Source organism: Bactrocera neohumeralis, unplaced genomic scaffold, assembly GCF_024586455.1.
Source record: "Bactrocera neohumeralis isolate Rockhampton unplaced genomic scaffold, APGP_CSIRO_Bneo_wtdbg2-racon-allhic-juicebox.fasta_v2 cluster10, whole genome shotgun sequence".
Lineage (NCBI taxonomy): Eukaryota > Metazoa > Arthropoda > Insecta > Diptera > Tephritidae > Bactrocera > Bactrocera neohumeralis.
The window spans coordinates 6735765-6750537 of record NW_026089623.1 but is presented as its reverse complement, the minus strand read 5'-3'; the positions used below and the strand labels follow the sequence as shown (position 1 = coordinate 6750537).

The 14773-nt window shown below is 34.3% G+C and overlaps 2 protein-coding genes across 4 annotated transcripts in view; both read left to right on the top strand.

The window, feature by feature from the left end:
- Positions 1–7461, top strand: part of LOC126765053 (ATP-dependent DNA helicase pif1-like) — an 11414-nt gene extending 3953 nt beyond the window's left edge. Inside the window, exons 2-4 of the mRNA XM_050482652.1 lie at positions 5147–6549; positions 6643–6823; positions 6884–7461. Of these exons, the coding sequence (XP_050338609.1) occupies positions 5237–6549; positions 6643–6823; positions 6884–7213 (1824 nt within the window). The 5' untranslated portion in view covers positions 5147–5236 and the 3' untranslated portion in view covers positions 7214–7461. The remainder of the gene's footprint in view (positions 1–5146; positions 6550–6642; positions 6824–6883) is intronic.
- A 3537-nt stretch (positions 7462–10998) lies between these two features.
- Positions 10999–14773, top strand: part of LOC126765061 (cyclin-dependent kinase 5 activator 1) — a 235222-nt gene continuing 231447 nt past the window's right edge. The window contains exon 1 of one of the 3 annotated variants that reach the window (XM_050482667.1): positions 10999–11278. The gene's annotated coding sequence lies outside the window, so the exon portion shown is untranslated. The remainder of the gene's footprint in view (positions 11279–14773) is intronic. The other 2 variants (XM_050482668.1, XM_050482666.1) reach the window with 2 other exon arrangements.

Genomic DNA, 14773 nt, shown 5'->3' with positions numbered 1-14773 from the left:
AGAAGCTGTCTCTTCAGTAGTTTAACAGCGCAGTTTTCATTTATATGAAAATTTCAAAGAGGCAACATATCCCATTTCCACATATGCCGACGGCATTTTAATTTCGGTAATATGAAAATTAAAAGAGCGAGTTAAGACGGTTGTGTTATATTATAAAAATAAAGTACATTTTCAAAATAACATTTAATATTTAGTTTAATATTGTTAATTTATAGAAATATTATGGAAATTGGGTTGTGAAGTCTTAAACTTAATAAACTTATACAAGCATAAATCAAAATATCATTTCTCATTTTAAATTTATTATTTTAATTTCGAAATATAAATATAATTAATGTGTTGACATGTTTGATGGTGCCAACCTTACAGTGTTACCAACTCTCAAAAATACTTTTATTATAATAACGGGGCATCTCTGCCTGTGCAGACTCCACATTGCTCATTGCTTACTAGATATAGAATACTACATAGTTTGCCATATATCGTAAGCTAGAAGCTGTCTCTTCAGCAGTTTAACAGCGCAGTTTTCATTTATATGAAAATTTCGAAGAGGCAACATATTCCATTTCCATATATGCCGACAGCATTTTAATTTCGGTAATATGAAAATTAGAAGAGCGAGTTAAGACGGTTGTGTTATATTATAAAAATAAAGTTTTCAAAATAACATTTAATATTTAGTTTAATATTGTTAATTTATAGAAATATTATACAAATTGGGTTGGGAAGTCTTAAATTTAATAAACTTATACAAGCATAAATCAAAATATCATTTCTCATTTTAAATTAGTTATTTTAATTGGTATAAGTTATGCCACAATTATTATATAGTAGTCCAAAAATATAAATTCTTATTTTTCCCAGGAATACATTTGTAAAAAAAAGGATCTTTATCCTTTGTTATTATCTTATTTTTTCCACAAATACATTTGTAAACAAAAGGATATCTATCCTTTTTTTTATGTTCCACACAAAAGATTTAAGGAGTTCAAGAGCTCAAAACGTGCCCTACATCAGCTACCTACCCGACGGCATTTCGCAAATGATAAAATAAATTTTTCAAGAGCTCAAAGCATACGCTACATCATCTCGAACCTACCTACCCTACGCTTTGCGCAAATGATTATATCATGATAGCAAATGCCCACATACAGATTTGGCAATGGCAATAATAGTTAGTATTCTATAAATTCTATCCTGTCGAGATGCCCTGTAATAAGTGTATCCGAACGTTCCATTGTTTTGTCATCTCATGTAAAAAGCACGTGTATCCGAACGTTACATTGTTTTGTCCATAAATTTAGAGACTTTTTGCTGCGCTCCTACTTTAACATCCTTCGTTTTGTCATCTCATGTTGAAAAAAAGAAACATTTAATTGGAGAAATAAGAAAGTAATAAGTGTATCCGAACGTTCAATTGTTTTGTCATCTCATGTAAAAAGCACGTGTATCCGAACGTTACATTGTTTTGTACATACATTTAGAGACTTTTTGCTGCGCTCCTACTTTAACATCCTTGGTTTTTGTCATCTCATGTTAAAAAAAAGAAACATTTAATTGGAGAAATAAGAAAGTAATAAGTAAGTAATAAGTGTATCCGAACGTTCTATTGTTTTGTCATCTCATGTAAAAAGCACGTGTATCCGAACGTTACATTGTTTTGTCCATAAATTTAGAGACTTTTTGCTGCGCCCCTACTTTAACATCCTTGGTTTTGTCATCTCATGTTAAAAAAAAGAAACATTTAATTGGAGAAATATTGAAATACTGCTAAAAGTGATTTTCTTCTCGCTGCTTACAATGCCGAGGAAAAGAAAACGACCTGACATAGGTCGTCGAAGTCGTGTAAATGTGCAACGAGCTACTTTACGCTCCAACCGCACTAATGACCAGCGAGATGCTGATAATGATAACAGTCGTACAAGTATGGGAGAATTACGTTCAAGAGTAAATAACTATCAAGTGGATAGGGGGAGAATGGAACGAGTTCGTGCACATCGATCACAACAGCATCGAGCACGGGATAACGAATTCAATCGATTTCGCAGACGCAATACTCCTGTAAACCTCGATCGAGGAGCATTTTCCTACGATCCGGAATTTGATTATAGTGCCGACAAATCTGTGACGATTGGAGAAATGTCAATTATTTGTCAACATTGTAAATAAAAGTACAGTAGTGAACCTGCAAGATTATGTTGTGCTGGTGGCAATGTACAATTGCCTCAATTGGTTCCACCACCTGAACCGTTACACTCATTACTTAATGGGATGGAAAGTGAGTCTAAACACTTCTTGGCTAACATCCAAAAATATAATAATTGCTTCCAAATGACATCGTTTGGTGCAACGCATGTAGTACAAGACGGGTTCATGCCTACTTTCAAGGTAGTATACCATAATTGTTTTAGTGAAATTCTAATTTGTATTTGTATCACAATTAATTTAACCAGTTCTTAAACAATTACAGATACAAGGACAAATTCATCACCTACTGTGGGCAATGCTGCCAGTGCCAGATGCAGATCAAAAATTTTTGCAAATTTATTTTATGGGCAATCAAGATGTGGAAGTTGATACACGTTGTGGTCATAATCCAACCGTCAAGCGAATCATTGTCCAACAACTGCAAACATTTCCCCACGAGAATAATGAATTAGTGAAGATGTTCAAAATGGCACTGGATCGGATGCCATCAGACAGCCATAATATTGTAATAAGAGCCGACAAAACACATGCTGGAGAGCATGCAAGGAGGTTTAATTCACCGACAATAGATGAAGTGGCTATTGTCGTTGTTGGAGAGAATTTGCAATCAAGAGATATTGTACTTCATCGCCGGAACAATGAATTGAAACGTGTATATGAAACGCATAGAGCTTATGATGCTTTACAATACCCATTAACTTTCTGGCAGGGAGAAGATGGGTACCATTTTAATATCAAAATGGTTAATCCAACAACAGGTAATTAGATTATACAAAATAACATATTTTATATGTTCAATATATAAATGTATTTTTTTATCATATGTACTTCCAGGTGCTGATACACACAAAAAAGTCAGTGCCATGAATTATTGTGCATACAGACTCATGATCCGGGAAGGTGAAGTAAATCACATTTTGATGGGTCAACGGCTCTTTCATCAGTATGCAGTGGACATGTACGTCAAAATTGAGACTGAAAGATTGATATACATCCGTCTTAACCAACAGCAGCTTCGATCTGAAGAGTACATTCATCTTCGCGATGCAATCAATGCTGACGGCAATGTAAATAATGTAGGAAGAATGACAATTTTACCGGCCACTTACATCGGAAGCCCGCGCCACATGCACGAGTACGCTCAAGATGCGATGTCTTATGTTCGAACGTATGGCCGTCCAGACCTATTTATTACATTCACCTGTAACCCACAATGGATTGAAATAAAAAAAGAACTGCTACACAACCAAACACCACTTGATAGGCATGACATCACAGCCAGAGTTTACAAGCAAAAATTAAAATCTTTAATGAATTTCATTACAAAGCATCGTGTGTACGTTGTTGGATGTACTCTGTTGAGTGGCAAAAGTGTGGTTTGCCACATGCTCACATATTAGTCTGGTTGGTTGACAAAATAAGGCCAGAAGAAATTGATTCCATTATTTCAGCCGAAATTCCTGATGAAACGGTTGACCCAAAATTGCATACGATAGTAACTAAACACATGATACATGGACCTTGCGGAGTTTTCAACAACAGTTCACCTTGTATGATCGACGGCAAGTGCTCCAAACGGTACCCGAGAAACTTGCTTGCTCCGAGAAACTTGCTTGCTGAAACCATCTCGGGAATCGATGATTACCCATTGTATTGTATCGTCGGCGATCAGTTGAGAACGGTGGACGATCTGTAGATGTCAAGATAAAAGGACAAGATTTTCATGTAGACAATCGTTGGATTGTGCCGTTCTCGCCCATATTGTCCAAAACTTTTGAAGCTCACATCAACGTGGAATTTTGTAACTCTGTGAAATCCATAAAGTACATATGTAAATATGTTAACAAAGGTAGCGACATGGCCATGTTCGCAGTAACAAACACAAATGATGAAGTGTCTCACTATCAGATGGGTCACTATGTAAGCAGCAATGAGGCTATTTGGCGCATATTTTGGTTTGCAATTCATGAAAGACATCCCACTGTATTGCATTTGGCAGTTCATTTAGAAAATGGACAACGAGTGTATTTCAACCCAAACAACGCTGTGGATAGAGCGGCACGTCCACCTGTGACCACATTGACAGGTTTCTTCTCAATTTGTGCAACTGATCAATTCGCTCGCACTTTGCTGTATGCTTATATGCCGCGCTACTACACATGGAACGCATCATCAAAGTCTTTTCAGCGTCGTAAACAAGGAACACCACTTGAAGGATATGAAAATGTATTTGCCACAGATGCTATAGGCCGTATATATACAGTACATCCTATTAACGATGAATGTTATTATCTTAGATTGTTATTGGTGAATGTTCCTGGTCCGACATCTTTTCAACAATTGCGAACAGTTGATGGACATCTGTGTGCGACTTACCGTGAGGCGTGTCAATTATTACGGTTGCTTGAAAACGATTCGCATTGGGATGATACGCTCAAGGATTCCGTGATATCTTCATCGCCGCATCAAATTCGCACACTGTTTGCGATTATAATATCGACATGTTTCCCCTCAAATCCGAATGATTTGTGGATGAAATATAGGGATGACGTGTCTGAGGATGTGTTGCATCGCGTGCGTTGTGAAACTTTGAATCGGCAGAGATTTACAATGACACATCGATCATAATAGAAGATATGTGTTTGTTGATGGCAAATAAAGTATTGCCGTGTTTGGGCCTGACAGCACCCAATCGTGCTATGCAAGATGCATTAAACCATGAGTTGCAAAGAGAACTCCAGTACGATGCTCAAGCTATGACCGAAGCAGTTCGCACAACTGTTCCGCAATTGAACGAAGAACAAAGGATTGCGTACGATCGTTTAACACAAGCTGTAAACAGTGGGTCTGGGGGATTTACTTTCTTGATTCTCGTGGGGGTACTGGGAAAACGTTCCTAATTTCATTGCTATTAGAAAAGATCCGATCGCAAAATGAGGTAGCCCTAGCGTTGGCTTCATCTGGAATAGCAGCAACTTTATTAGAAGGCGGACGAACTGCACATTCAGCCTTAAAATTACCATTAAACATGCATATCAACGAAACACCAGTTTGCAACATTGCCAAAAATAGCGCTATGGCGAAGACTCTCCAAGTATGCAAATTGATAATTTGGGACGAATGCACAATGGCCCACAAGAGGTCGCTGGAGGCACTAGATAGGACGTTAAAAGATTTACGTGATAACCAAAACATTTTTGGTGGAGCTATGATACTGTTGTCAGGTGATTTTCGTCAAACTCTTCCAGTAATCCCTCGATCGACTGTTGCTGACGAAATAAACGCATGTCTAAATTCATCAAATTTGTGGCGGCACATAAAGACACTACAATTAACTACTAACATGCGATTGTTATTGCAACAAGATCAAACCGCGACTGTGTTTTCGAAGCAGTTGCTGGATATTGGCAATGATAAGGTCGCAGTTGACAGCTCGACCGGATTAATGACTTTTCCCACAGATTTCTGTCACTTCACAGAATCGAAAATGGAGCTTATTCAGCGTGTTTTTCCGGACATTAAACAACAATATAATAACCACGATTGGCTAAGTGAACGACCAATATTGGCAGCAAAAAACAAAGATGTCGATGATCTCAATGCTACCATTCAGAATTTCCTTCCAGGAGAGTTGTTTACGTACAAATCAGTTGACACGGCCACAAACCAGGATGACGTAGTCAACTACCCTACAGAATTTTTAAATTCATTGGACTTGCCTGGACTACCACCATATAATTTGAAATTAAAAGTAGGGTCAGTTGTCATCATGCTGCGTAATATTAATCAACCTCGACTTTGCAATGGAACGAGATTGGTTGTGAAGAAACTTATGAATAACATCATCGAAGCTAAAATAATCAAAGGAAAATACAAAGGAGAGGATGTCTTAATCCCACGAATTTCTATGATTCCAACGGATTTGCCATTTGATTTTAAGAGGTTGCAATTTCCCGTGCGTCTGGCGTTTGCGATCACCATAAATAAATCGCAAGGCCAATCGTTGCAAGTTTGCGGAATAAACTTAGAGTTTCCCTGTTTCGCACATGGACAATTATACGTTGCGTGTTCGCGTGTCGGAAAACCAACATCCTTATTTATTTACGCACCGCAAAAAAAAAAACTAAAAATATTCAGCCCTATTCTGCATTTCTACTCGAATCGAAATTTTCTCCGATTGGCAACTTTGGTATTCTGCGTTTCGATTCAATTTCGAAAATTCCAATTCTATGTATTCTGCATTGCGATCGTAATTACGTTTTTGTACGTTGAAGTTTTGTTGGCGGAAAGCCGTTATATATTCATTTTCGTGCATTTGGATAAAATAATTTCCTCAAATATGTAAGTAAAACTTTAAGATTATAGTTGTAAAAGACATAATGGTGGTGTCCTTGGTTGTTTGTGCTTAAATGATATATTTTGATATGTTTGCAGGTCAAAAGTAACAACGGCAGAGCAATACGAAAAATTGTATGATATGATGGCCACGAAAAGAGATATTGCGCAGGGTTTCCAAAAGCGACCGAAGGAAGAAGTACAGGAGTTTTGGGAGGAGGTTGCAAGGAATTTAAATGCACTTGGCCCACCAACAAAAAATTCCAATACATGGAGAAAGGTAAGGTATTACCTACAATTAATTTAAAAAAATTAAGTTAAATCTAGCGTTTTCGTGCAGGTCTGGATTGACTGGAAATGCTACATGAAGCGAAAATTATCGCATAACAAAAAAGAAAGGATGAGCACCGGTGGAGGTCCTTGCCGTTTACAACGCATAAGCCCACTTGATGAAAAGGTGATAGCTTTGACGGGTTTGGAAACGGATGATATCCCTTCAACCAGTAGAGCTAGCATCCAAAATAGAGAGGCGAGAGCAGACAAGCAGAGCACTTCTTCATTACTTAAGCAACAGATACAAATCAAAAAGAATGTTATGCAGAGACGAAAAAATTCAATGAAGCTGCCTTTGGTAAAATGGAAGAAGTTACTTCATATTTACGACACATGAATCGTTCTCTAGAAACTTTGGCGGAGACTGCAGTGAAGCAACCTGAAGAACAGAAGCGACACAATAGAATTAAGGAAGAGCTAGTGAAGGAAAAAGTAGAAATAAAAATGCAAATGCTAAGATTGGGTCCAAATTATAAGCCGGATTCAAAGTAGTCATTTTTTAATTGTTAGCCTTTTATTTATTTTACTATTATTCATTTATATAACGAGCTGTGAAATGAAATAAAAGCATTTACTTTTTTAATATAGGAGCTGTAAAATGCAATGAATGCAATTGTTTTTATTTAATAGAGTAATGTAGGGCATATTTTGAATAATGCATTGCTCTCCTCCTCAAGTAATATCGCTGCCGCTACTGATTCCATTTTAGTGTTTAAAAAAAAAAAACGCGATATAATTTCTTTATTTTAATAAACCAACAATAATTTGTGTATTTTTGCTTTGTTGTGTTTCATTTTTACACGTTTCAAGGCAAACAGCTGACTTCGAAAGAGCTACAGCTCTTCCTCTTCTTCTTTCAATCCAATCGTAACTCAGAATACCTATTTTCGATTCAGACGGAGCGTAGAGCGGGAACGTAATCGAAATGCAGAATAGGGCTGATTGTCTACCAGAAAGGACGATATTAATTAACTGTATATGATCATAACTGTGTTGTATTTAATTTAAGCAAAGAATTGTTTATCATGTTCACAGTCCAGAAACGAGCACATCCAAGAAAATTTTAAATTTTTGTATATGAAGTGTATAAATATAAATAAATGACTTAATATGTATATAATATGTGCATTTGGATCCTTAATGTCAACGTGTATTAGTAACTCTTTATTTCCATCAACTTGGCTTCATCTACTTGGGAACCACTTGGCTCGCCAGGACATGATAATATGGTGGAAGTACTAGGCGACTCGGACAAATTTGATTCGATCAGAACATTATCAATGTTGAGCTGCTGTCTGTCTTCAATTACATCAATATCTACCAGAACATTCTTGATGTTGGGCTTTTGGCTGTCTTCAATAACTTCAATGTCCTGTATGTCTTCGGCCGATAAATTTAATTCACAGAATGTCTCCTCAGATGATGAAGATGGTATTGTAGAAACGTGTTTTGGTTTAGATAGCAGCTTTTGCTTTAATATATTTTTACTACTGTACTTTTGCCCTGTTCACGCGTATTATTCGTTCTACATTCTTACCACACTTGGTACAAAATCTGAAGGTAACAGCGATTATGTTGTTGTATTCGTCGCATCTTAATAATAATTTAATACAATCTGGACAGTTATTATTTTTTTTCTGCCGTTCCATCCACTTTTTACAAAACGGACAATGCATTTTAAGGAGTTGAGGGATATATTGCTTCACTATAACTATATTATAGTTGTTTGAACTCTTTATTTTCTCGATGACAGATGTAGTTCTTCTTCTTTTCCTAACCATGGCCATCGTCAAACAAAAAAAAAAACGACAGATGTAGTTTGATAGTTATAGTGTAAATATTTGTCAGTATTCACTCAAAAAAAATTGTCTATGGTAAAATGTCACTTGAAATGTTAACGTCTCTTTGCTGTGCATCAATACTATATTTCTTTAATATTCCTAAAAATCTAAAAGCAGCAAATTTCAATAAAATTAAACAAGTATTGTGTCGTGTGCTTGTGACTTACTAAATATGCCTCCAATAATTAGGCGGTGCGAAATTCGCCGGGTCAGCTAGTTGTTAATAAATATTGAATAGACTTAAATCAATATAAACATTATTATTTGTCTTTTTATTATTTACAGCTTAGTTCGGCTATTGCTACATATCTGGTTATACTCAGTTTCAAAAAGCAAGCGGTTGATGTATTATCATTGTTCCTTTTGAATTTTGAGTATTTAGACCATTTAACCCTGGTCGAGACCAACGGTCTGATACACTTAGTCGAGACCAATGGTGCTTGGATAGGCCAAGTGATGTTTACACACATTTGTATGGAAATACGTGTTGTATTTACGCTTATATATGTACAATATAGATACATTTTTGAAATTTCTTACCTCTCGATTTGGTTGACTGAAATCAAAATTACATTTTTTTTTAACCTTTTAAATCGCTCTAGCGGCTAAGTATTTGACCTAGGTGGGTCAAATAAATTGCACCATAAATAGGTAATAGGCTTTCAGGAAATGTATAATTCGCCCCCAAGGCCCCACCGGGGGCGTGGCAATAGGCGAAAATGGGTTTTCACCATGTCCCCCCTTTTGTTTCCCTACAGTTGGGGGGGTATGGGGCCGGGGTGATCAAACCTATTTAACGAGTTACTTCACCCCTGGGGCTTTCAGGAAAGCCCTCAACCTCCCCTCTATCCCTATCAGGGGCGTGGCAATAGCGTTCACAAAAAATGTAACATTTTGAGAAAAATTGCATTTTTCTTAACCTTTAAAACGCTCTAGCGTCTAAAGTATTTGACCTAGATAAAGATACAAACCAATTTGGACATGTAACGAACATGAAAACAGATAAATCAACCTTGCGAAGTGATAGAAACATACCAAAGTTCATATATTTTCATACATCATACAAAATATATGGGGTCTAGCCAAGCACCATTGGTGCACTAAGGTGTAATATTAGAATATCCTTTTTTCGTCCTTTTCGATACGATATCCTTGAATTTTTTTTCTGAATTCTATAGACAATAAAATTCTAGGAAGCTTCCTGGAAGCGCAAGTCGTTTGCTACACTCTAAATATATTTAAATAACATTTAAAAACAAAATATGCCTGGCCAGACCCGAGGGTCTCGATGAGGGTTAAAAGAAGTAATGCCGTAAGGATGTTTATAGAACTGCAGCCACACACGCATTACATTAAATAGTCAGACAATTTCTGCACAGCGGTTCACGAAAAAAAAGTGATTAATTGACAGTATTCTTCAGGAAATTAAAATTAATTACAAGTACACTAAATAATCGGATTACATTAGCGTTAAAAATGTAGATGTTAACGAAATTAATTTCCAGATGCAACAGTTCTTGACTGGCGATGAGAAGTATTTTAAAACACTTATTATTGTTGATGAAAATTAATATATAAGTTTTCAAATTTTATTTGTAAATTATCTAGATACACACACATAATCTGCGGTTGGAAATTAGTTCACCCATTATTTTTCAGCATAATCGTTTTGATTGTCAAACGTGTACCGTTGCCTTATTGAGGTCCATTGAAATAAATATATTGAAACAACCATTATTATTTAACGCAAAATATGAATTTAATTGATTTAGACTGTGATCTAAGCTCCAATACTCTAAATATAATGATTTCCGATTCTCGGTTTGACTTTTCCCTTCTATACCCAATATAGTAACTTTTGAATTTTATTAATTTATGTCACATATAATATGTATCTCAATTGAGTGGATTATGCCTATATCATAAGTTTTTTTTGTGTGCAATAATATAATTATATTATTTAAAAAAACAAAAGGAAGTTTAAAATAAAAAAATAGTTATTACTACCAGAATTTTTTTTTAAGAATTTGTAATGTTCGTAGAGCATCAGTGCTCATAAGGTTTTCAAAGACATTTCTTCTTGTTTATCTTAGAAATAACGAAACTCTCATTATCTGTTTCATAAGTTTACCTTTAGATGGTAAATTTACAAATTGCAACTTTGTAAGACCATAAATATGACATGGTACTGAGCATGCTCTAAGGGTAGTATGCATTTATATGTATGTACATACATATATGAAGTATACTAATAATGTATTATCCCTATTACGCGACTGCGCTTTAAAGAAATCAATTTCTGTGAAAATAAAAACATTTCAAAAAATTTATAAGGTGGCATTAATTATACTTATTAAAAGGAATGATTGTATCGTAAATTATTTTATTAATGTTAGTTCAAAGATTAATGAAGGGCTTCAATAAAATATATTAAAATAAATAGAAAGACGAATATTTGTTGAGCTATGTGCATTGGATTTTTTCGTGAAGTACATAAATGCTATCCATGATGTGTTAGAACTTCATAATAGATACATGTAATTACTGGCATTGTGAAAAAGGTAAAAATATGTTAACTTTCAACTATTAATTTTAGTTAATGTTTAATATAATAATGGCAATAACAAGACTCAGCAAGACAATGTCTTTTATTAATAAATATTTTAAATATTAACATTTCATAATATAAGAACTAAAAATTAATACATCACTACATCTATGCACTTAATTTACCATATATGAAATGCTATCAAACATTTTTACATATCCAATTTACTAGATCAGTTTACTTAAAACTTAGTTTTTGAACACTTCATATTGATTCTACGCAACACTTTTATAAATTCAATATGCATTTGTAGATATACATAGCTTTTCTCTTAAAATATGATTTTATTAGTAAACTCTTCTAATTTCTTTATTTAATAAATATTGTTTATTAATATAAAAGTACAATAATAAAATTTGTAAGATTTTTAGGGTACGCTTTAGCTATGATGTATTATTAAGGCGTGGAAGTTTTTTCAGCGGACAAAAGTCTATACTGAACTTGACTAAATATTAATATCAGTACATTGTTTTAGAATGGATTTATGATGTGCATGTATGTTCAAAAGGTCTTTCCCGCTGATTTACAAACAAAATTTACTGAGATAAAGAAAATGTATTCCATTTCATTAAAGTTTCACGTATTAATCGTCCTTTTTTCGTTTAATTAGTTTAAGATAATGTATAAACCAAGAAGATGGGAGTTATTATACCATTCACATTAACTGGAGTAATCAATTTTCGATCGTCTGTTATTATTTAATAAATATTAACATCTAATTTTTAATATTTTAGAGAGGCTTTACATAAAAATTATTCCAAAAATTAAAATAAGAGTAAATTGGCAGGTATACATACATAAGTACCTATGTTAAAGGTTGGGTTGATATATTTGCAAAGGCATGACATATTACAGCATAAACGGACATTCTTTTTTGTGTTTCCCATTATATTTTTTATTTTCTATCACTTACAGATTGTTTTGTGTTATAGAGTGCATGCATTTTTTCTGAGGTTGTCGTATAATTTATATACTAATTTGAAATAAAATAGTTATTTTAAAAATAACAACGGATCCAAAATAAATTTATAATAAATCTATTGTAGACAATTTTTTTTCGCAAATGCTGACTTTCGCTTATAGTGCTGTTCGATTTTCCTCATAAGGAACCAACTGTAATCTCCCATCATTGCCGAAACCTTTTTCTTTCGTCATCGCTAACCGCACCCTATTTTACAGGAAAGAATGTTAATTGTTATAGGAGGGAAATTTGCAACAGTGCTCTAGTAATTCTTTTGCAAGTTTTACTTAGGTTTCTACTTTTCTATTTCTTAAAAATTCAGAAAAATTGTATTAAATGACTTCCACGTAGCCAATTCAAGATTACTTAATGTCTGATAGAATTTCTCATCTTCTAGTACTTTTGGAACATTCTACATATATGCCTTCTTTAATCTTGGCATCGCTTAGCTTAGGAAAAATTTGTTTAAGGTATTTTAATGCATCTCCGCATTTATCCAAGGCTTCAAAAATTTTTTCATCAACCCAAGGTTAATAAGTAATGTTGGTAACAAATCTTTTTTGCGATCAATGATAGGTATGTCCTTAGCCTGGCCTGCGATAAATCGACTTCTCTGAGGACACTCTTTTATTGAATCTGTGATATACTTTCGTAAGCTTCTTTCTACGTGTGCAAGATGAATAGAGTGCCTTTTGTTGTCATTGTAAAGCAAAACCGCCTTCAGCTTATCGCAAAGCCCTATCTTTCCAAAACATCATTTGAACTAATAAAAACACAAATTTGATCTTGCATGGTGAAAATGAGGGTAGCACCTGGTTACGGAACCTTAACATTATTACTTTCGTTCCTGATGCCAGGCAACGCAATAGCTCAAAATGATTTATGGACTAGTGAAGATCTCAGCTTGTTCAATTACATGGGGTCCTTTGTTGGTTGTATTTGGAGGAGTAGGTAGGAGTAGGTTCTCCTTCATCATCATATCCCAATTTACTGGGCGAGCTAGAGCAGGTAAGCCTTGTTCCAGTGAGGAACAGATATTGTTGCTAGGAGGGAGTCTCTGGATATTCAATATTAGGTTGTTTTTCATTAAAAACTAGACACTTTTATCATACAACAGTAGCAGTTGATGCAATAGTTCGTCGGTTTTCGCCAAATCATTGGAACCATAAAAATATGGTTTACCTTGAAACCAGTTATATAAATTTTCAGCACAAGTTTGACAACACACGTGAGGAGCTCACTCCGTATTTTGATCGCCAACAACACACGCAAAATATTTGCGATAAGCTTTGTGAATTTAGTAATTCTTTTCTTTGATTGCGAGATAAACTGGCAGCATACTATGGCTATGTTCGTAAATGCATCATGACTTGCAGCATAAGCAACAGTAGCAACACTGCAAGTTTGACGTTTGATACTTCTTATACAATTTTTGACAATTTGCAGATACATTTGTTTGCATTTTTGAACGCGTATAGTACTAAAATGGAAATTTTGCTGAATCTAACACTAGACGAAATTTGTGAGCAAAGAAATGATAGATTTTCTTTAAATTTAAGAAAAAGAAGGGTATTGAAGTTAAAAAGAAAAATTTGTATGTAGGTACAAATGTTTGTCTTTAAAAAGAAAAATACCTAAAAACAAATCATTTATTAAAACAATAAAGTCGTTTCCCGAGGACATATTCAACCGTACTCTCAGCAATAACTGCGTCTCCGCATTACTGAGATTTTCACTAAAAATTTAAAAATAATAATTTATACAATTATTATTAACATAATTTAACTAAATTCCAATACAAAAATTAAAATAAAACAGTTTTGCACTTACTTTTCGTCAGACATCGTAGTTAAATGCAGTAAACAATTTTTTGATAGAAATTATGTATGACAGTTGATAGAAGTGTTGCTTTTTTGAACGCTTGATTATTGCAGTGTTGCAATATTGCATTTCTGAACGTTCTGTTTGTTATGCAATCGTCATGATGCGCGTCATGATGCATTTACGAACATAGCCTATAGTATATAGCAAAAACTGCTCGCGAAATTGACACCATCAACATAACAGACTCATCTCAGCGGCTGTAATATCACAGTCGCAAAATTACTGTAAATAAGTGTTATTATTACTCTCAAAGCCTAGTTTAATACAAATTTATGAAATTTCAGTTCATATTTAAGGTTTTACAGTATGGAAAAAGAAAGGAGTTTAAAAACAGCAACAATAACACAACTTTTGTAAGTGTTCATTGCTAAAATTAAAATATTTTTAAATTAGATTAGGCTTATCTATTTCAGTTGCGAATGATGACAACCTAGAATTATTTTTGTTCCCTGTATTAATGTCATGCGTTTCATTTATGTATTCAACATAAATGGTTATCTTTTCCGGTACATTACAACATTTTGTCATAGTGTGATCACATATTAATTGCTTTATATTTAACAAGTTTAATGTTATAAGCATTTCACTCAACGGTACATATGT